A 22298-nucleotide genomic window follows, 5' to 3' on the forward strand; every position below is an offset into this window, starting at 1 on the left:
TCCGGATTTTTCTAACTGCCCGGTACGCGCGCTTAAGGCTTACTTGTCGCGCACCAGCTCCGAAGTTGTTGTTTATTTCGATCATTTCAGCCCGAAATAAAGACTTTGCAAAAACCACGCTTTCCAGATGGTCTTCCACACTTATAAGGCATGCTTATCAGTGGTGGCAGACACAAAAAAGGGGGGGGGGGGCAGTCAGTCCTTCCTCCTCGATCACCTCGTATGCACGAGGCTTGAGCGTGGGCAACTTCCTTAGCTGTCCTCAAGTCTGGAAGGATGTCAGACGTCCTCAAAGCTGCATACTGGACGACTCATGATGTCTTCCTCAGCTACTACCTCCGGGGCATTGCCAGCACTTACCCGGACGGTACCAACTGCCTCCCAGCTATGGTTGCCGCAGGCCAGATACTTCCAAGAGATTAATGTGAGTATCCCACCGCCTTTATGTGCAATCTGCCATTTATGTGAGTTGAGGTAAGAATATGTGATTGAATCGAAAATTTCAAAACTAAATTTTCATTTAATTAATATACTTACTCAACTCACATCGTTTATACCCTCCCATCCATCCCCGCTAACATTATATGTGTTACAGGTGTGTGTTTCCGTGGGGGAATGACGGCCGGTAGCAGGACCGCGCATGTGCGGGTTACCGGTAGGGGAGGTGACTCCCGTCCTTGACTACGGATTGTTTTTCTTAGGGAGTTACTTCCCCCCTTACCAGGGTCGAGTACTACTTCAATATCTTAGCAATGAACTGAAGTTAATGCCATTTATGTGAGTTGAGTAAGTATATTAATTAAATGAAAATTTAGTTTTGAAATTTTCGATTTCATCGTATTCTTTATCATTTCCTGATTCCAAAAACATATAGATATGATATGTTTGGATTAAAAACACGCTCAGAAAGTTAAAACGAAGAGAGGTACAGTAAAGCGTGCTATGAAGCACAGCGCAATCGCTACCGCGCCAAACAGGCTCGTCACTTTCACTGCCTTTTGCACTAGCGGCGGACTACGTTCAGTTTCATTCTGTGAGTTCCACAGCTTGACTAAATGTAGTAATTTCGCCTTACGCGACTTGTTTGTTGTTGGCTGAGACGAGAAGAGCATGTTGAACACAATGTTCTTGAGAAAGTGGTGCCATTGGCTTCTTCAGAAACTTGAATACTGTGAAACTGAAACAACACCGATGCGTAGTTTTTGCAATGCCTAATGGTATTATGTTTGTCCTTCGCTGCCTTTGATCTTCTGCCACAAGTTCTGCACATAGCATTTAGCCTAAATATGTGGAGATCTTCCGTATGTTGCACTGCCGCCATTCTTAACTGAGACACCTTAAATCAATAAATAGAGCGACTACAAATCGAAAGAAATTGACACCAATAAACAAGCAAAACCATGTACACACATACAGACAGGCAAGAACATAAGCACAATTACAGTCACAACATTAAGTCAGGAATAAATACGTCATATGCTGAAGAACAAACAAGTCGCGTAAGGCGAAAATACAATATTTAGTCAAGTAGCTGTCGAACTCACAGAATGAAACTGAACGCAGCAAGACCGTATACTCGTAGCATCGTCACTCCACCGCCCGTGGCAAAGGCAGTGCACGTGGAATTGACAAGAAGAGCGGGGTATTCGTTGCGCTGAGAAGGATAGCACGCTTTTCTGTACCTCTCTTCGTTTTAACTTTCTGAGCGTGTTTTTAATCCAAACATATCATATCTATATATTTTTGGAATCAGGAACCGACAAGGAATAAGATGAAAGTGTTTTTAAATTGATTTCGAAAAAAAAATTTTGATAATAATTTTTATATATTTAATTTTCAGAGCTTGTTTTTAATCCGAATATAACATATTTATAGGTTTTTGGAATCAGCAAATGATGGAGAATAAGATAAACGTAAATTTGGATCGTTTTATACATTTTTATTTTTTTTTACAATTTTCAGATTTTTAATGACCAAAGTCATTAATTAATTTTTAAGCCACCAAGCTGAAATGCAATACCGAACCCCGGGCTTCGTCGAAGAGTACTTGACCAAAATTTCAACCAATTTGGTTGAAAAATGAGGGCGTGACAGTGCCGCCTCAACTTTCACGAAAAGCCGGATATGACGTCATCAAAGACATTTATCAAAAAAATGAAAAAAACGTTCGGGGATTTCATACCCAGGAACTCTCATGTCAAATTTCATAAAGATCGGTCCAGTAGTTTAGTCTGAATCGCTCTACACACACACACAGACACACACACACACGCACGCACGCACGCACATACACCACGACCCTCGTTTCGATTCCCCCTCGATGTTAAAATATTTAGTCAAAACTTGACTAAATATAAAAAGAAGGGGGGAAACGCAAAACAAAACAAGCAATAAAAAAACAGAAAAGATGAAATGCACTAGAGTCAACAGCCACTGTGATTGTCGTACTGCATAAAACAAGTGTCTTGTATCGAGTGCCTGTTCCCAGAACCGTGCAGCGCGTGAGTTAACAAAAATTACGGCACAAAACTGCTCCAGAAATCAAACACAAACACCTCACCTAAAACTTATTCTCACTCTATCACACAGTTTAGACTTAAAGTACTCACTGACGGCAACATAAAAAACACAGTTGGTGGCTGCTATCAATATTGAGTGTGGTTAGAAAATGGTACACAACGCCCACATTCTGTTTTTTTCAAGAGGGGGCCCGGTAGCTCAGTTGGTAGAGCACTGGACTTGTGATCGGAAGGTTGCAGCCGGAGGTTCGAATTCGGGCCGGGACTGACACGGGTCAACTTTATGTGCAGACCCAGAGACGGAAGCCATGTCCCACCCCCGTGTCATCACAATGGCACGTAAAAAACCTTGGTCATTCTGCCATAAGTGCAGGTGGTTGAATACACCTAAACACGCAAACACCTGGGTAGCGCGACTCCGTTGCTGCTAGCTTTCCACTGGGAGGAAGCGACCCGAATTTCCCAGCGATGGGACAATAAAGTAATGAAAATGAAAATGAAGCACGTGTTAGTATGAGTGATATCAGTATTACTACAAAATCAAACAAAACGAGTCCTGCACAAACCTCTACTTTGCACAAACACAAAGCCTGTATATCAGAGTAACCAAATAGATAAGATGAACGTAATCCACGGGTCAAGTCACGGAAACGATCCCATTTTTACACCAAGAAACATGTATTTTTCACAGACCGGCATTTTCACTGACACATTCCAGAGTGACCTAGATAAGACGCCTGCTTTCGGCTTGCCGGCTCGCGCGCAGAAGGGAAGAGTTCGACTATAATTAGCCCGCCAGCTGCGAACTAGCGCCGCTGGCAGACCTAGCTGAGTAGACAAAAATCCCAGTAGAATAGAATACAGTGTTGTGTGCGCGTTTAACACTTTCTACCCCACCTATGTTGACCAAGTTTTTTTTTAGCCGAGACCAGCTGTGCTGCAGCAGGTCACTCAGAATTGTAGTAACGGTGTAGTAACTGTGTATCAACACGCTGGAATGCAGGCGTTAGATCGACGTTACAGGAATCGACTGAAGCTAACAGTCTGAGCGGATATATCCGTACCTGGTCAGATAGAGCCATATGAGTGGGTATAGATATATCCGTACCTGGGAGACAATGAGTTAAACAAGTGCGCTATGGCCATAGTTGAAAATGTATTAAATTTAGTGTAATTTTTTCTTAATGTCTGCTAATTTTTAAATTTTTCTGTTCAGTCGGACAAGGTACATCTTTATTTTAAAAACACTTTCTGGCATGTCGCATAACAACAGAACTAAAATGTCAAAAGACATAAGATTTCGTGTGTAGTTTACGACAGGTGTTAGCACAAATCACTAAAAGTTTGAATGCAAGGTGTTAATAAGTTACTGAAATATACCGCTTTTTGTCTCATTACCCGCTAAAATGGCTTTAAAACCTGCCTTCTGAGAGGATTGATACCTACACCACTCAACATGCCATAGCGTCCATGTTAGACAAGATATGTTTTTCGAAAGTTACGCTAACCAAATGGGTTTCTTCTACCATTCGGAACGCTTATATCTGGTGGCAAAGACAGTTAGGTGATACCAGAATGGTGTTGCCTCTTACGGCTGCCAGAACTCACGAGGCCAGGGCGTGGTCTTCGTCGTTGGCAGTGTTGAGATCAGGTCGTCTTTCAGAAGTTCTGGAGTCGGCATACTGGAGATCGGAAGACGTTTTTATAAACTTCTATCTCCGGGAGGTGGCTGGCATACGTCAAGATGGCAGCTCTGCTTTGCCCTCTTTGGTGGCCGCAGGGCAGGTTCTTGTGGATAGCAATCTCCTATGATAGCAATCTGCTATATGTGAGTTGGGTAAGATATGTAATTTAATTAAAAATTTTAGTAATACATTTTCATTTGATTAATATACTTACCCAACTCACATCGTTTATTCCCTCCCGCCTCCCCGCTGTGGGGGTATGGGGGTCTAAAAAAGAAGTGAGTTGGGCTTCGTTTCGGAATGATAAGATGGCGGCGTATGCGCACGCATACGGAAGTCAGGCTAGTAGTTAGTCTGGCATTATGGGATAGAGCACTCTCTTTTTTAGAGTGGTCTCCCTTGGTTACCAAGGGGACGCGTACAGCGTATCCAGCACTGAACTAGGGTTAATTGCTATATGTGAGTTGGGTAAGTATATTAATCAAATGAAAATTTATTACTAAAATTTTTAATATGTTATTTCTCATGCATTCTACAAATCACTTGCATTCATATATAAGAAGAAGAATATCTTGACATACGTCGGAGACTAACTGTCTCAAGTTAGATGAAGTTCTCGTTTCACACAATTCTTCTAACGTTTAGGGTTCCTGTTTAACACAGTGTCACTTTACGCACATCACTTGTCACGTAATACTTAATTGACGACGTCTACGTCTCACACAATCTTCTCGGCGATTATGGTTCTTCGGTGGCAGTTCACACATTCAGTGACTCCACAATCTTATGATTATGTTCCTTCGGTGGCAGTTCACACATACAGTGACTCCACAAACTCAAGCGGGTACATACCCTGGATCCATACCACCCACGACGAAATACCGCTCGTGGTGGCTATGGGGTGCGGCTCCACCAGTTTCCAGTACTCCAGCGCTGTTACAACCCTGCGCTCTCAATCAACGATTCGTAGCGCTAAGGAGGGAATGCCCATCTCTCTCTCTCCCGCTGTCGAGTGGTGCCATCCCTCACTCCGACCGGGGTGCTGCGTAAAAAGTTTAGGCTACCATCTTAGATAAACTTTTCTACGAAATAATACTGCTATTCTTTCTCAATACTGTTCAACTATCCGTCCACTAACTTATGCGGATATATTATTTACACCAGCTCATTTACAAGTGACTTCATTACCAAAAGAACATACGACCTTCCTTTTCAAAATGGCTGACACAGCCCACGCTTCTCCAACCCAATTTACAACATGACTCTCACAGTCATTTCACCAGTCAATATTACTGAGTAAAATACAATTCAATAAATACCTGTATCTTTACAGCATAGAACCACTCATGGTTCGTCCGCAACACGAGTCTTACGGTGTTCGACCTACGTGTTCGGTGAGCAGCGTTATAGCCCAACGCGGAGACATCAGTCAAAAACACGTCTGTCCTCTGCGACTGTCAGGCACGCTCTACTCTTCACGTCCCACAAAGCTAACCCCTTTCCTCTCATTGGCCACAGCAGCCAATGGAGATACGCCTTACAAAAATAGGTCACGCCGTCAAGCCGTGATACTACAAGTATGGCAAGCCAATCTGTACACATTTGTTTAAACCATCTAATACTGAATTATGTACAAATCCATTTGTCACAGTGACCATCAGTCGTTCAGAAGTTGAGTTGCTTGCCTTCATCACGGTGTCTGTCGTGGTGGTTTTGTTGCTTCCAAGAGATAATCAAAATGAAGCGGTTCTAACCTCAAGAACACGTTGTACTCATTTTCATTTTTCTTCATACAAAGTATTGAACGTCCATTGTCGTCGCGCCAAGCACGGTCTGATGTCGGCCAACATAACCTCTGATTATTTTAGCCTTCTCCTCTCACGTCTTTGATATTCGCGCCATAATGGGTGAACCGACCTTCACCTCGTACGTCTCAGGAGCATGGTGTGGCAAGCGTTCCGTTCCTCTGAGACGGCCAGGTCTGGCCCGTCCGCCTCAAAAGTACGTGTGAAACCGATCGTGTATCTTGGCCTTAACCAAAGCACTAAAAAGTAAAAATACACACCGCGGCAACACAGCATAGCATGTACATTTCTTCACACGGCCGCCTGCTTCTCATAAGGCACGCGCTGTAACGATAGAGATCAACGTGTACACAAAGCATCTGGTGAACAACGGATTACATAAACGGTGGTCGCCGAAAACACGTTCGTACTGTCGTATTATTAAATCGTATGCCAATAATGACACATGTATGTGCAGATAATTGAATAAGGAATACACTTACCGGTGATTGAAATTGTAAATTTGAAAAAGAATATGCTTAACATTCAGCCATTCAACGTGACACCTGAGGCCGTGCGACGCGATGTTTTCGAGAGGGGGGGGGGGGGGGGGGGGGGTCTAAGAAATCTCCTTCTTGTCGTATGTCTTAGAGTATTTCAAAAGAAACAGATGGATTTCTAGAAAAAATGTACAGAGAATCTGATCGTGGGTGATTGAAATAAAAATTTAACTTGAAATATCCGGAGAAAAAAGGATAGAAAACTGACAGAAAAAAGCGCAATTTTTAACGTGTCGTAGATCGGCTCACGAGAAGAAAAAAATGTCAATCGCCTATCAACGGAAAGAGCAAAATCTCCTCTTTTTGTTTGCAGAGTGTAAAGCCAATCGCATGATATTTGAAGCGGCACGACATGTGTACAGCAGCACACCTGATTTGTTTACAAGTAAAATCGGGTCCCACGCATGCGGTCGTCGCCGGTGTTTTCACACTTCCATAACTACGTAAACACAAACCAATGCATCAATCGACTTCATGTTTTTTTGCAAAGTTAGTTCATTCATTGATCTTTCAGACGTAACAGACATGATGTATGGAAAGATAAAGCTTTTCTAGGCAAAATTTAAATTGCAAGTGTGCAACCCCTTTCAACCTGCTGTCCCGCAGAGAAAGCCGTAGCTAGCTAGTCACGTGGTACAGGCTATTTTTAGCCACGGCTTTCGTGTTGTTCTCTGCTGAAAACGACATGCGCTGTTTCGTTCAACATTTTAGGTTTTCTAGCTCTTGTAATTTCTTATTCTCTCTATGAAACTATCGTTAGGTTATCAATACACAGAAAGAAAACACTTGGATTAATGTAGCTCAAGTTTCAAGTTTCAAGTTTTTTATTAGTCCATAACCCCTGGGGGCATTTTGAACAATAAATACAATCAATACAATCATGATATATGCAAATATAATAAATAAATAAAAATTAAAAAGATTATGAAAAACTGTTACAGATTCTATTAATAAAGTCCAAAATATTCTTTAGCAATTTCTTTTTGTTAGTAGCAAACAACTTTTTAAATTTAAGTGCATTAGGTTTTTTCCAATAGTAAGATGGTAACAACTCAGCTCTTTCTTCTTTGAAAAAATCACAGACAAATAAATAATGGAATTCATCACCTATGTCTTGTGATACACATTTGGTGCAAGTTCTTTCTGACCTCGGGATGTTAAGGTAACGTTCTTTCTGTACAGGCAAATTGTTGTTTAATGTTCTGAACTTCATCATTGCAACACATTGCTGATATGGCAGGTGTGTGACATAGTCTTCACATGCAAAAATATCTTTAAACATTCGATAATTCCAAAACATATTTTTTGTTCCAATTTCTGTAAACCATTTATGGATATACTGGTCATACAAGCTTCTTTTTACTTTCTGTTTAAACCATGCGCTTGAATATTGAACATTTTCTTGAGAAGTCCAAAGGCCAGGGAGACCAATTTCATTTAAGGTTTTTTCAATAAAACATAAATAATCAGATTCAATCATCTTGTTGATATACAATTTATAAGTAAAGCAGTACACAATACTAGAAAATTTATTTTTATGAATAGGACTAATCAGTTTATACCAATAGCAAAGCATTCTACATTTCATATTAACATCTAGTGGATATCTTCCAAGTTCACCAAATATCATAGCATTTGGAGTTGATTTTTTTAGTTTGAAAACAATTTTATAAAAACGTAATTGAAGTTTAGTAGCAAGTTCGCAGGAACCAAAACCCCATACCTCACATCCATATAGTAAGATTGGAGCAATCATTTTATCGAACAGGTCAACTTGTATGTCCACAGGCAGTGACAATTGTCTACACGTACGCAAAAGAACAAACATTGCCCTTGATCATAAAGATTCTTCTGTGCGACTGAAAATTTATTATTATAATTAATTTTAAGGCCCAAGTACATTACATCAAACACTACTTCGATTGAATTGCCATTATACTTAAACAATGGTTTATTTCTAATTTTACCTCTGGAAAAAACTATAACTTTCGTTTTGTTTACATTGATATTTAGACGCCATTTTAAACAGTATTCGTGCATTTTGTTTAGACATTCTTGCAGGTTTTTTTCAGACTCTGAGCAGATCACAGTATCATCCGCATACAGTAATAAAAACATTTGAAACAAAGCATTTACATCAGTATCTTCCATTCCAACCACAATAGCCTCCCTTGACATAGTTTGTAAACCATTACTGTTTTCCAACAAAAAAGGCTTTAGATCATTTAGAAATAGAGCAAAAAACAGCGGTGACAAGTTTTCCCCTTGTCTAACTCCACACAAACTGGGAAAATATCCAGAGCACTCACTATTAACTTTAACGCAAGACTTGGCATTTTCGTACATATTTCTTACAGTTTTTAAAAACTTCCCATTAACATCAGAACTAACTAATTTCTCCCATAAAAATGCACGGTGAACTTTATCAAACGCTTTTTCATAGTCTACAAATGCACAAAACAGTCGCTTCTTTTTGTTGAGAAAAAAATTTAATATACAATGCAAAGTAAAAACATGGTCTAGTGTTGAAAAACCTGTGCGGAAACCTGTTTGTTCTTGACCTAATTTATTATTACTCTCCAAAAAGTTTGATAACCTAGCATTTAAAATTGCACTGAAAAGTTTTCCGAAACAACTGAGTATAGTAATTCCTCTATAATTTGTGGGGTCAGCTTGGGAGCCTTTATTTTTGTACAATGGAATAATTTCGCCTACAGCCCATTGTGTTGGAACCTTTCCTGACTGCAAAACAACATTAAACAACAATACATAAATATCAATCATTCTATCATGCGACGCTTTTAAATACTCATTAATTATTTTATCTTGACCGCATGCCTTATTGTTTTTCAGCTTGTCTATACATTTGATAACTTCCTCCTTTGTAAAAGGCGCATTAAGAAATTCATTACTTGCTTCATTTAAAGGTTCATTACTATCATCCATTTCATTTTCATCACACTCTTGTAGTTTATTGAAATGTTCGAAAAACTCCGAACAAGTTGGATAGTTAGTTTTGGAATTATTTTTTTTATTTTTATTTTTATTTAGAAGATTCCAGTATGCTTTCGGGTCATTACTTCTTAACTTTCTCAAAGTTTTAACGAACTCATTATGATACAACTTGCATTCCTTTTTTATTGTCTTTTTGTATTCATTAAAAGCACTCTTTTTTTCATGTTCATTGAACGCATTTTTAAAGCGTCTTGCTTTATTTTTCGCATGTAAAAATATTTTTCTTTTCTCTTTGCATATTGCACTAAACCATGGTTGTTGGAGTTTGAATTTCTTTGAACGTGGCTTTTTCGTAACTTTTTGTTCTTTAATTACACCGATTTTCTCAGCAGAACAATTTAGAATATCACAAATCTTATTAGTAACACTATCAACGTCATCTGTTGTCGTACTCTCACTTGTAGCTAGCATATCTTGTAATTTAGTTTCAACAGTATAAATATCATCCTCATTCAGATTAACTACAAAAGCTAACTTGGTCCCATTGTTATTATCCCATTTTGGTTTTGTGTACTTGTTACCCTTTTCTCTACTTTTAGACAGCAAATCTTCATTTTTGGGGTTTTTCACATCGTCTGCTAGGCAATCATTAGCGCGTACTTCATTCTGTTTTAATAAATGCAAAACAACAGGACAGTGTACGTCAGAATAAATTTCACAAAATTCCATCACAGAAAAATATTTAACGTTCGAGAACAGATCTTTTGACAAGATGCAATAATCAACAACGCTCTTATCCTTACATGTGCATTTACCAACCCCTGTATCATCGCCAACTCTACCATTAGCAATAACTAAGCCAGTCATTTTACAAAAATCAATCAATTTAAAACCAAGGTTATTAGTATTATTATCCTGTGATGCCCGCTCACCTATTAGAGTACCAACCTCATCAGAGTCAAACAAGTCATTATCAACAAAACCTTCTGAATGCTGATCATCTTCATACAACATTTCACTCAGATGACCAGTGCGGGAATTTAAGTCTCCTAAGAGACAGACATAATCATTATCTACCCCAAACTGCATGTACACCTCTTCTAATTCAGCATAAACATCTTTATTATGGTAAGGTGATCCTTCTGGGGGAATATATAAAGCACAGAAAAGGGTGTCACGGCCAAGTATTTTCTTATCTAACTTAAAAAATAGCGCATTCTCACACATTTCTACATCCAAAAATCTATACCATATTTTCATCTCTTCTTTTATCTTATGTGACAGCTTTTTTTCTTCAAAAATAGTTATATTATTAGCAAACACTTCCCGTATTAAAACTAATACACCACCTGATTTTCTGCGAAATTTTCCTCTATTCTTATAAAATGCTATGTATCCTGGAATGTTAATAGCTGTAGATGGCACAGTTGTGTTTTTAAAGAGGGCAACAACGGGTGATGTTTCAATGCATCACCCGGTAGCCTGAAACATCACCCGGTAGCCTTACGGTGATGTGTTGAGGCATCATACGGAGCGAAAAGGTTAACATCCCATGCCTGGCCTCAGGAAGCCTTCTTCACAATGTGTTAGGTAGGTAAGGCCGCGTTTGAAAGTAGTCCAATTGTTTCATACCATATTTCTCAGCTTCCATTTTAATTTGTGCATAAACCACAATTGGGTTCACACTGCAACAATCTTTAGAAACAGCATATCAATCAAACATAATAAATTTTAAAATGAAAATGCAATTTGTTTTTGTCATTTGCAGTATTGGCGTTAACCGGTAATTACCGGTATTTTACCGGTTGAAAAGAGAAAATACCGATAAAATATAGGCTGCCGGTGTGACCTACCGGTTGATTTTTAGAACAACCGTTTTTTTCGCTTGTAAAACAATAAATTAAACCAGTACTCTGAGTTGGACTCTTACTGGTTCCAATGAGAAGCCTACCGGTTTGTTTGCATAATAAAAGTTTGGGTACCGGTTTTAAAAAATACTAGCGCCATCATTGCATTTGTCTCCAATGCCAAGGGTTGCTCTTGTTGACAGTTTGACAAAACGAGTTTGTGTCGCGCAAAGGTTTTATCTGATTCGCTGACGTTCACATCTGGTGAATGTTTATGGTGGACCTGGTTTAAAAGTAAACAAGAACGCTGAGGCGTGATTAACCATTTAGTCAATCGCATGCACTGAAATACGTTTGGTTCTCTTTAACCTTCCTTAAACAAGGAGAGAGACAGAGAGATGGAGACATTGGGAGAGAGACAGACAGACAGAGACAGATACAGGCAGAGACATTGAGACAGAGAGACAGAAACCCGAAGATAATTTGAAAAGGAAAAGCCCCTGAAGGTTAAAAGTTTTATCATGCTTGCAAAAGAAAAAGAACATTGCAAGGTGACGTCATTTGCGTGTTCTAGACTTGATATGGCGTGTTTTTTACATTTAGTCAAGTTTTGACTAAATGTTTTAACGTAGAGGGGGGAATCGAGACGAGGGTGTGGTGTATGTGTGTGTCTGTCTGTCTGTCTGTCTGTCTGTCTGTGCGTGTGTGTGTGTAGAGCGATTCAGACTAAACTACTGGACCAATCTTTATGAAATTTTACATGAGAGTTCCTGGGAATGATATTCCCGGACGTTTTTTTCATTTTTTCGATAAATGTCTTTGATGACGTCATATCCGGCTTTTTGTAAAAGTTGAGGCGGCACTGTCACACCTTCATTTTTCAATCAAATTGATTGAAATTTTGGCCAAGCAATCTTCGACGAAGGCCGGACTTCGGTATTGCATTTCAGCTTGGTGGCTTAACAATTAATTAATGACTTTGGTCATTAAAAATCTGAAAATTGTAAAAAATAAAATTTTTTATAAAACGATCCAAATTTACGTTCATCTTATTCTTTATCATGTTCTGATTCCAAAAACATATAAATATGTTATATTTGGATTAAAAACTAGCTCTGACAATTAAAAATATAAAAATTATGATCAAAATTAAATTTCCGAAATCGATTTAAAAACAATTTCATCTTATTCCTTGTCGCTTCCTGATTCCAAAAACATATAGATATGATATGTTTGGATTAAAAACACGCTCAGAAACTTAAAACGAAGAGAGGTACAGTAAAGCATGCTATGAAGCACAGCGCAACCGCTACCGCGCCAAACAGGCTCGTCACTTTCACTGTCTTTTGCACTAGCGGCGGACTACGTTCAGTTTCATTCTGTGAGTTCCACAGCTTGACTAAATGTAGTCATTTCGCCTTACGCGACTTGTTTTATCATGCCATGGGCTGAACAGAGAGTTGACAGTTTGAAGCATAATTTCCATTTAATGAATTTGTTCAATATAACAATGTGCAAGTTAATGTTGTGTTTTAAAAGAGCTAGCCCAGTATGCCCTGTGACCTGTAACAAGACTGATCAAGACGTCCAGTCAAGATCAAACTGACTTGAAGTTTAAAGTTAAGCTTCAGCGACAAATTCTGTTTTCTTTTTTCAGCCCACAAATGAGGTGGCGGCTCTGAACTTGTGTCAGAACAACTCCAAGGGGGCCCACAAATGAGGTGGCGGCTCTGAACTTGTGTCAGAACAACTCCAAGGGGGACACTGCAGCTGATGCAATGTTTAGGTCTGTATTTTTGTCAAGTCTTTTAACCCTCTTGCTGCCTGTTAGACTTCAGCTGACGTCCCAAGTAACTTGCATTATGGGCAACAAACAGTTAGCACACAAGAAAGCCAATAAAAAAACAAAAAAGAAATGAGCTAACAGGAAAAGCTATGCCTGAGTAGGACAATTAAAGCCAGAGGAAACTGGTTGAAGTCCGCAGCAATTCTGACATGAATATCCAGTGTAAGCACAAACTGCTGTGTAGCAAATCCTTTATTCACTGTATGTTAATTGTCCCAAAGTGCATGGTCACAAAACTGACTTGCCCTGTCCCTTAGATGTATAACATTATCTGGCTGTTTGTATTGATGCTGTTTAGTGCTGGTCACGGCCACGTCTAAGTGTTAAACATACTGTTATTATGGAGCATAAATTGTTTCAAAAACACAGAAAGTTTGCAGTCACATTTCAAGTATCCGATGCAAAGCATTGATTAAATTACATATTCTTACTCCCAATCACATATTGCATTTGACTACGTCTGAGATGCTAGGTACTGAAAACGCTTACCCATCTAACACAACAAGGGGAAGCAAACCCATCACCAAAAAGGCAAACGTAGCCATGGTAACGAGAGGGTATCCCGGGAGTTACCTCCCCTATAGTGGATACCACGTCACTTCCTACCACAACACGTGGCAACTCATACGATTTTCAGCGTCTCATGAGAGAGGTTGTTGAATTTTTCGCTCCGTGGCTGCCAGGTGTGAGTTCCTCACAGGCCGGCCACGTTACTCGTCTTTCACCCGTGCGGGCTTCTTTTGGTGAGCCCGTTCTTGTTTGTTTCTACCAACTTTTTTGCTATGTTTAGTTCCCGACGTTTTCGTCCTTTGGGACATGTTTGTCAGTGACTTTGTGCGTTTTCGCCATTTTGTATTCTAGTCAGTGTGTTGACTGTGACATTTTGGTGTGTTAGCCTCCGCTTGTCTACTCTAGTAGTTTGCAAGCGTGGTGTTTGTGGTTCTTTAAACATTGTGTGTTACTGAGCTTTCTGTCCGTTCGGACTTGTGTTTGTCAGTAATTTTTCGTGTTGTTCGTTTGTTTGTTGGTCAGCTGGGCTGACCCCGATAAACGGAGAGAATCTTACGAGTTCGGTCGTAGGCCGCTACTCTTGGTATAGTGCTAGTTCTGTGTGTTCTAGCGTTACTATTGTTCCCTCCTTTGCTCTGGTTGGAGCAGGGGGAGTGGGTGTCCGCTTTGTTTCAGTCCCTCGTTCCAGCGATCCGCTGATAGTGTACGAGGTTATGCAGCGCTCTGTTGTTTCCGGCAGTGCCGCCCTTCCGTTCTGCGGTGGGGGATGTGCTGTCACTTGCTTACCTGGTCGTGCCTTCCGGTTTCCGGTTCCTGCCTCAGCGGTTTCCGCCTCCTCAGGTGGACTCTCAAGTAAGTAGAGCTGGTCCGACTGCCCTGGTGAGGCGACGGGACATTCCCTGCTGGGAAACAGCTCACATGGGCAGAGTCACTACCTGCACTCTGCTGGTCGGCCGGCACCACCTTACGAGGCTTGGGTTGGTTGACCAGCAGGGGTGGTTTGCTGTCAGTTGGCACGTTCGCCTGTCTCAGGACCGCGCAACTGTTGACTGGCAGCGGCGACCCTTCCCGGTTTCGGCCGGGATAAACACAGTGGTGGCTTGCCGCCGGCCGACATTTCCGCCTGTCTCAGGACCGCGGAACTTGTTGACTGGCAGCGGCGACCCTTCCCGGTTTCGGCCGGGATAAACACAGCGGTGGCTTGCTGCCGGCCGACATTTCCGCCTGTCTCAGGACCGCGGAACTTGTTGGCTGGCAGCGGCGGCCGTTTCCGGTTTCGGCCGGGATAGACTGGCCTTCGGGTTTTTTGGCTTCCGTCCTCAGTCTATGCAGTCTTCGTTTCCGCTGTCGGCGGTTTCGGCGGCTGCGTTTCCGGTTTCGGCCGGAAGCATGGGTCCACCTACACACGTACGCTGTAGCGACGTGGTAGGAGGGACCGCAGACTGGCCTCCGGGCTTTAGGGCTTCTGGCTTCAGTCTTTGTAGCCTCCGTTTCCGCTGTGGTGGTTTCGGCGGCTGCGTTCCCGGTGTTTACTGGGAATATAGGTCCTCCTACACACGTACGCTTATGTGGCGGGGTAGGGGGAACCACAGACTGGCCTCCGGGCTTTATGGCTTCCGGCTTCAGTCTATGCAGTCTTCGTTTCCGCTGTGGCGGTTTCGGCGGCTGCATTTCCGGTTTTTTACTGGAAATATAGGTCCACCTACACACGTATGCTTCTGCTGCGGTATAAGAGGGACCGCAGACTGGCCTCCGGGCTTTATGGCTTCCGGCCTCAGTCTAGGCAGTCGTCGTTTCCGCTCTTGTGGTTCCGGCGGCTGCGTTTTCGGTTTCGGCCGGAATTATAGGTCCACCTACACACGTACGCTGCAGCTGCCGTGTATGGCGGGACCGTAGACTGGCCTCCGGGCATGATGGCTTCCAGCCTCAGTCTTTGCAGTCTTTGTTTCCGCGGTGGCGGTTTGGGTGGTTTGCGGCCAGTTAACAAGAACTCCTGTTGCAGGTTCGGACTTTGTTGACTGGCAGCTGCGGCCGTTCCCGGTTTCGGCCGGGATAAACGGTTCCGGTTTCGGCCGGAAGTATAGGTCCACCTACACACGTACGCGGTAGCGGCGGTGTACGGGGGATCGCAGACTGGCCTTCGGGCTTTATGGCTTCCGGCCTCAGTCTATGCAGTCTTCGTTTCCGCGGTGGCGGTCTCGGCGGCTGCGTTTTCGGTTTTGACTGAAAGCGTAGGTCCACCTAAACAGGTTCGCTTTGACGCTTGGTTTTGGGTGGACCACACACGGGCCTTCGGGCTTTCTGGCTTTGGCCTCAGCCTCTGCAGTCTTCGTTTCCGTTGTGACGGTTACGTCGGCTGCTAGCCGGCTTCGGCCGGGTTTGCTGTTCTTCTCCTTGGCAATTCCTTTGGATGGCAGGGAGAAGGCAACAGTGTCTGGCGATAGGCCCTCCTTCACTTGTACGCCCCGTCGTTGGTGGTAGGATGGGCCGCAGACTGGCCTCCTGGCTTTATGGCTTCCTGCCTCAGCCTACGCAGCCTTTGTTTCCGCTTTCTGTGGTTTCGGCGGCGGCGTTTCCGGCTTCGGTCGGGTATGCTGTTCCCCTCTCTGTCACTTCCGGTGGAACGTCAGAGAGGGAACAATAGCAGTCGGCTTTCAGCACTCTGTGCTTTGGTCAGGGCAGTCGGTGCTTCGCCCGGAGGGCGTTGCACGGCCCCTTGCCCGGGCCTGCGGTCGGAGGGGTGGTCTACTTACCCTTTTCCTCATGGTCAAGGGATGAGTGAGGTCCTTTACTGGGTTACGGTTTTCCGGTTTCCGGGTATTCCGTTCTTCCTCCCAACGCTGGGTTTATGGCTTCGGTCTTTGTCCTTTTTAGTCCACTCTGAGGTTCAGTTGGTGGTCAGCGAAGGGACATGGTCGGGATTTCCGTCAAGGCTCAAGGCTATTCTTGCAGCTGTGGCGGACGTTACTTCCCGGTACCTTCCTTTTGGGAATATTAAGTCTCTCACCACATGGTCACTCTGTGGCTCTGCTGGGGTTGACCGGAGACTGGCTTCCGGGCTTTTCAGCTTCCGGTCTCAGTCTCAGCAGCCTTAGTTTTCGCATGCTGCGACTTGGTCGGTTGCATTTCTGGCTGTGGCTGGATATACTGTTCCTCTTCTTTCCGGTTGCTTTCTGGTAGAAAGGAACGGCAGCCGCTTTCGGGCGTTCCAGCTCCTCGGCCGGGGTAGTTGTCTCGTCACCTTTCCGGTGGGAGGGGCTTCTGTCCATTCCGTTCCGTCGTCTTGGACGTCATTTGGCTGTTTCTGACTCGCTGTCAGTCAGGGTATCAGCTGGTATGAGGGTCTGGTACGCGCGTTTCCGGTTTTCCGGTTATTCGGTGTACTTTTTTCTGCCTCTGGTGGATGTGACTTCGGCATTTTCTTTCGCTCGGCCACTCTGACTTCAGTTGGTGGCTAGAGAAGAGACATCTTTTGGGGTTTTCCGCAGCAGTGTGAGCGGAGATCAGGTGCTTGATCCTCGCTTCTCTGCCCTTCGGGGTTACGTGTGCCCGCCCTCAGGCGGCGAACAGTTGTTTCAGCCACGGGCTGCTGCTTCTGTCGCACTTCCGGCTGGCCCGAGAGGTGGTTCTCTTACCGGCGTCTCAGTTACGTCAGGGTTTTAGAACAAAGATTGACCTTTGTGGTCATTATTGTCTGTCGCTGGGTCCGACTCTGCCTTTCTCGGCGATCAGACTTGTTCTGGTGTTTCGTCCTAACTTAAGCTGTTCTTGAGTTGGCCTCGGAGGTTACATCCAGTTTTCTGAGGGGGCGTTGTCTTTGGCAATGTAGGTCGGCGGAGTCATCCTTTGTGGCTTACCTTCTCTCTAAGTTTTGGCCAGTCCTCTCCTTCTGGAAGGGGGGAGCTGGCTAATGTTCCTATTTTCTTTCGTTTACCTGCGTACGGCGGGTACTTCGGAATTATGGCTGTCCTACGGACATTATGGCTTTTAGTCTTGACCAGTGCGATTGTCTCCTGCATTTCACAGGTAGCTATGGCATTTCCGGCGCCTGTGTCGGTAGATTTCTAGTCTTTCTGCATCCTCTTTCTGAGGCGAGTCAGTACGACTTCCGTTCGGTCGGGTTTCTTGCTACAGTCACCCTTCTATCACAGGCTACTATGTTTATGGTGTCGGCCCGTTGGCTCAGTGTTTGTCCCTCAGTCTTTCAGACGTGGACAGGCTTTTTCGGGCCTTTCGCTCAAACCCAGGAGGGCTCTTGATTTGATCTGGGATATAATTTCCAGTTTTTTCCTGAGACCCCTTGTCTCGGGAGTCTTTTGGCTGGTCGGCTTCACGCTTTGTCTGGTATGCTTACCAGTCGTGTTTTCGGCTTTGGGTTCTTGATTCGGTTGCAATTACCTACAAGCGGACTGAACTGCGAGCTCTATGGCTTGGGGGGCCATTTTGGTCATGGTTACTGGTCACTCTAGACTTTTGCCCTCTGTGACTCCCGCACTTTCGGGTGCTTATGCTTGTTGCAAGGATCGGCTTCCTCGTACTATCCTCTGCTTTGGCACGAACGGATAGAGGATTTCGGGTTACCATCTCTTTTGAGAGCAGCAGGTCTGCCGTTTACGGCACCCTTCTTTAGCATGCTTTAGGGGTGACGATGTCAAAAGATCGCAGTCAGGGTTTTTTCCTGTTGTTTTCTTGTGTCACTTCCTAAGAGTACCTTGATCGTTTCTTGGTTAGTTTGTACTCTAACACAGAGTAGCAGACAGTGTGCTTAGGGGTGGTGAGCGTTTCTTCACGTTCTTGGAACTTTCGGAACGCTTATGCTCTTTTTGAGTTTCTTATCATCGGGTCGGACTCTGGTACGTTGTACTCAGGTCTTTCTCTTTGTTTTTGCGCGGAGTTTGGTCACTCTTCTCTGGAGCTGACCTATATCGCTCAGTTGTTGTCGGGCTTTGGCATAGCCCTCCAACAAGAAGGGGGGGGGGTCAGATTGTCTTCCCCTCCTCTCGGCTCGGGTTCATGTAATCCAGGGCTCTTCTTCCTCCCTGGGCCTCCTTCTTTACGGTCCGGGGAGGAAGGGTTGGGCACAGCTTTCTGAAGGTGTCTTTAGCAAGTTTGGTCTAAGCGACATCCTGGCTGTCTTTCAGGATTGTCTCTGGCCCCTTTCTGGCTTGTTGGCAGGGGGCCAGTTCCTGGTAAGGGTGTTAGAGGGGGTTAGAATTTTTCTTTCCCACCGGGCCCTTCATGCCTTTTTGGGCAGCGGGCCAGTTTCTGGCAGGGTTTCTAATGGGAGTTGAATTTTTTCTTTCCCACCGCCTTGTTGATGTTATCTGCAATATGTGATTGGGAGTAAGAATATGTAATTTAATATAAAATTTCTAAAGTAAATTTTGATTTGATTAATATACTTACCCCAATCACATAGCGTAGGCCCGCCCGCCTGCCCCGCTTATGGTTTGAGTTTTCTTCAAGTCGTATGAGTTGCCACGTGTTGTGGTAGGAAGTGACGTGGTATCCACTAGAGGGGAGGTAACTCCCGGGATACCCTCTCGTTACCATGGCTACGTTTGCCTTTTTGGTGATGGGTTTGCTTCCCCTTGTTGTGTTAGATGGGTAAGCGTTTTCAGTACCTAGCATCTCAGACGTAGTCAAATGCAATATGTGATTGGGGTAAGTATATTAATCAAATCAAAATTTACTTTAGAAATTTTATAATTCTCGCATCGGTTTTGCGATAGCATAATACATTATATCCGAGGCAGTTACACACACAGTTTCTGTCAGTGTCATCAAACATGCACACGGGCCCGTATGAGCGCATGTACGAGTCGAACTTTTGATGAATGTCACGTTTTGTTTTGCTATGAATCAAGCGTTTCAATAATTTAACAGTTCTTGATGGCTTCAGTTCTTTCTTTAATCTTTTACACTTGTTTTAGTTTTCTTTTTTGTGAAGCAGGCAGGAAAGAGTGAAGGACAGGTGAAACTAGAGTCATGTGCTCTGTCATTAATAATCGAAGTTTCGCTTCAGCTGTCTGCAATCCAAACGTCCTGATCTTCAAAACGTTTATGGTGGCGTGGCTTTCCTCTCCTCCCTGCTCGCCATGTAATGCGAGTCCAAATCCCCACTGTCTGACAAACACTATGCAGTGACATTCTAATATGTGTTGTTTGGGTATGATGCTCACGTCTGGAAAGGTGGTCCGAAAAAAGTGCATGTAATTTGTGATGTTTTTGCTGACTGTATCTAGAGATGTGCATGTTTTCTTTATGGGTAACGTGTGTGAAATGTCCGTGTGAATCTGTGCAAAGAGACGATCGAGTTCCTGAAATGTGGAGGAAATGTCGTCAGCAACTGCATGCAGGAGATGGTCATCTGTCGCTTGAAGGGTGTTTCGAACAACACTGTCACAGACGTCGGAGTAAATGGCTTGCTTCAGATAGCGATTGCAATGATTCCCGACTAAAGATCTGCTGTGATATGCCTGTACGTGTATCTTGTTCTTCTTTGAAGCTTCATCAAGCCCGGATGTAATAGGGCCACTCAGAAGCGGGAGCTCTGTATCGTCCTTCAGTAGCTGGATTTCATTCTCTAAATCTTCAATGTTGTTTAAAAGCCGAGTATGTCTATCTCGAAAGGATTGCAGCGTCTCGTCGTTTGCTGGATCCGTGAAGACGGCTATTCCTTCTGCCATTTGTTTTTCTTGCTCTTTGGTTTTGATGTTTCGGAGCTTGTGTACGTACCGTCCAAATGGAGTTTCTTGGTCACTCTCTTGGTCCTCGTCTTCCTCCGCCAATCTAGCTGCCAGGCCTTTGTCAAGTTGATGGCATTGTTTCTCAAGAAGTGTGTGGTGTTTTTTGACGATCCCAAGTAAGACGTGCAAGTACGGCGGGACTACGTGTGCCAGATCAACATCAAAGATGTGTTTCTCCACCACGTTGTTGTAGCCCTTCTTCTTCCGCCCTGCTCTGTCGAATCGCATGTGGTCACGTTGGAGACTTTTGAGGCTTGTTTTTTCCACCTCAGGTAGGTTGTGTGGAGCCTTCTGAATCTGTTGTTTCGAAGCTGCGCACCACAAACATGGGTGAACCCCTTGGACACCTGACAGGCCGTACAGCTTCGTGAGAAAATCATAATCACCGAAGAGGAAAACACGGATTTTCTTCCCTCTCCACTGGAGATTCTGCAAGGCAACAATCTGATCCTGATATGGTTGGAAAATTCGCTTGAGGTTCTCCTGACTGTCTTTGCAGTTGACCATGCATATGACAAAGGTATTGTGCTTGGAGTTTGGCTTCTTCAGATTTGCAATTTGCAGCATAGCTTTGAAACTCTCGCCTCCATGATCCCCACCAATCTTGACCCACACCTTGTCATTTGGAATTTGATCATCATGCCAGTCAAGGAGATCCGCATCTTGATACTTGTCCAAAAGTTCAGTAACAAAGTCCGTGAGGTCTTCTATATAGGCTACTGGCATTTCTATTTCTTCTTGTGCTTGTGTTGTTTTGTTGACAGAAACTATAGCCTCATTTGTTGTATTGTAAGTCTCCCACAAGCAGCTTCCTTTTGTGTTTGTCTCTCGTGTTTTTCACCTTCGTGTTTTACACCAATGCTTCTCATGAACCGTTTGTATGTCCTATATTTGGACCAGCTTAGCCCAAGGTGAGTTCTTAACGCGGTTCCCTGTTTTTTTGAGACATACAAAGATCGTCTGCATCCAGCTCGCTCAAAAATGTCACTCCGTTTCTCTGTTGCTTTTCTGCTTATTTCGTCTGCCACCTGCTCGTGAACTTCCCTTTCTGTCCCACCTGAAATACAATTTTAAACTAGATTCGTGCAACGTTGCAATGAAAGAAATCCGAAATCAAAACACAGCATTTGATTAATAAAACAAAGGTCTTGTCACAACAACAAAAATGCACAGGTAGTGTAATGCGTACTATTATTCACACAAGCATGATCATTTTGTGCCACTAGAATAATTGTTAAATGGGTCAATGAATCTGTCTGTCTGTCTGTCTGTCTGTCTCTCTCTCCCTCTCTATCTCTCTAGCACACCAATACACACACACACACACACACACACACACACACACACGTGTACACATACACACACACACACACACACACGTGTACACATACACACACACACATAAAAACAATAGCACTCTAGTACACACTAACAAACTGATCAAGACTGAGAGACAGGGAGAAAATCATACAATTAAGCAGCCAAAAACGAACCTGAAATATTTCTTCTTGCTTTCTCCAGTGCTTTGGAGCGCCTTCGTTTCACTGCTGCTGATGCCAGAGAGCTTGGTTTTCTAGGTTGGGGTGTGTGCATGAAATATAATGACGAGCATCGAATTGTTCCGTCACTTGATGCACGAAGAGCGGCACGATTGAGTGCTGTCTGGAATCGAGCTTCGTCTTTCGTTAATGGCAAGGACAGTTCTTTCTCTGTGCGAAAGTTCTTCAGCTTGACGTGTGGAGATGTCGCAATGGTTGCTCGCTTTGGAGGTGACATGTCCTGCTCAGGAGGTGTGTGACAAGGAGGTGCAGTCACTACGCGCTTTCGAGGCACTGGTGACGTC

General features: G+C 43.5%; 1 protein-coding gene across 3 annotated transcripts in view; it reads left to right on the top strand.

Annotated features, from left to right (window-relative positions):
* Nucleotides 1-22298, top strand: part of LOC138964089 (ankyrin repeat domain-containing protein 26-like) — a 609546-nt gene that overhangs the window by 157514 nt on the left and 429734 nt on the right. For all 3 annotated transcript variants that reach the window (XM_070335976.1, XM_070335974.1, XM_070335975.1), the window contains exon 21: nucleotides 13059-13136. In XM_070335976.1, the coding sequence (XP_070192077.1) occupies nucleotides 13059-13136 (78 nt within the window). The remainder of the gene's footprint in view (nucleotides 1-13058; nucleotides 13137-22298) is intronic.

Source organism: Littorina saxatilis, linkage group LG4, assembly GCF_037325665.1.
Source record: "Littorina saxatilis isolate snail1 linkage group LG4, US_GU_Lsax_2.0, whole genome shotgun sequence".
NCBI lineage: Eukaryota > Metazoa > Mollusca > Gastropoda > Littorinimorpha > Littorinidae > Littorina > Littorina saxatilis.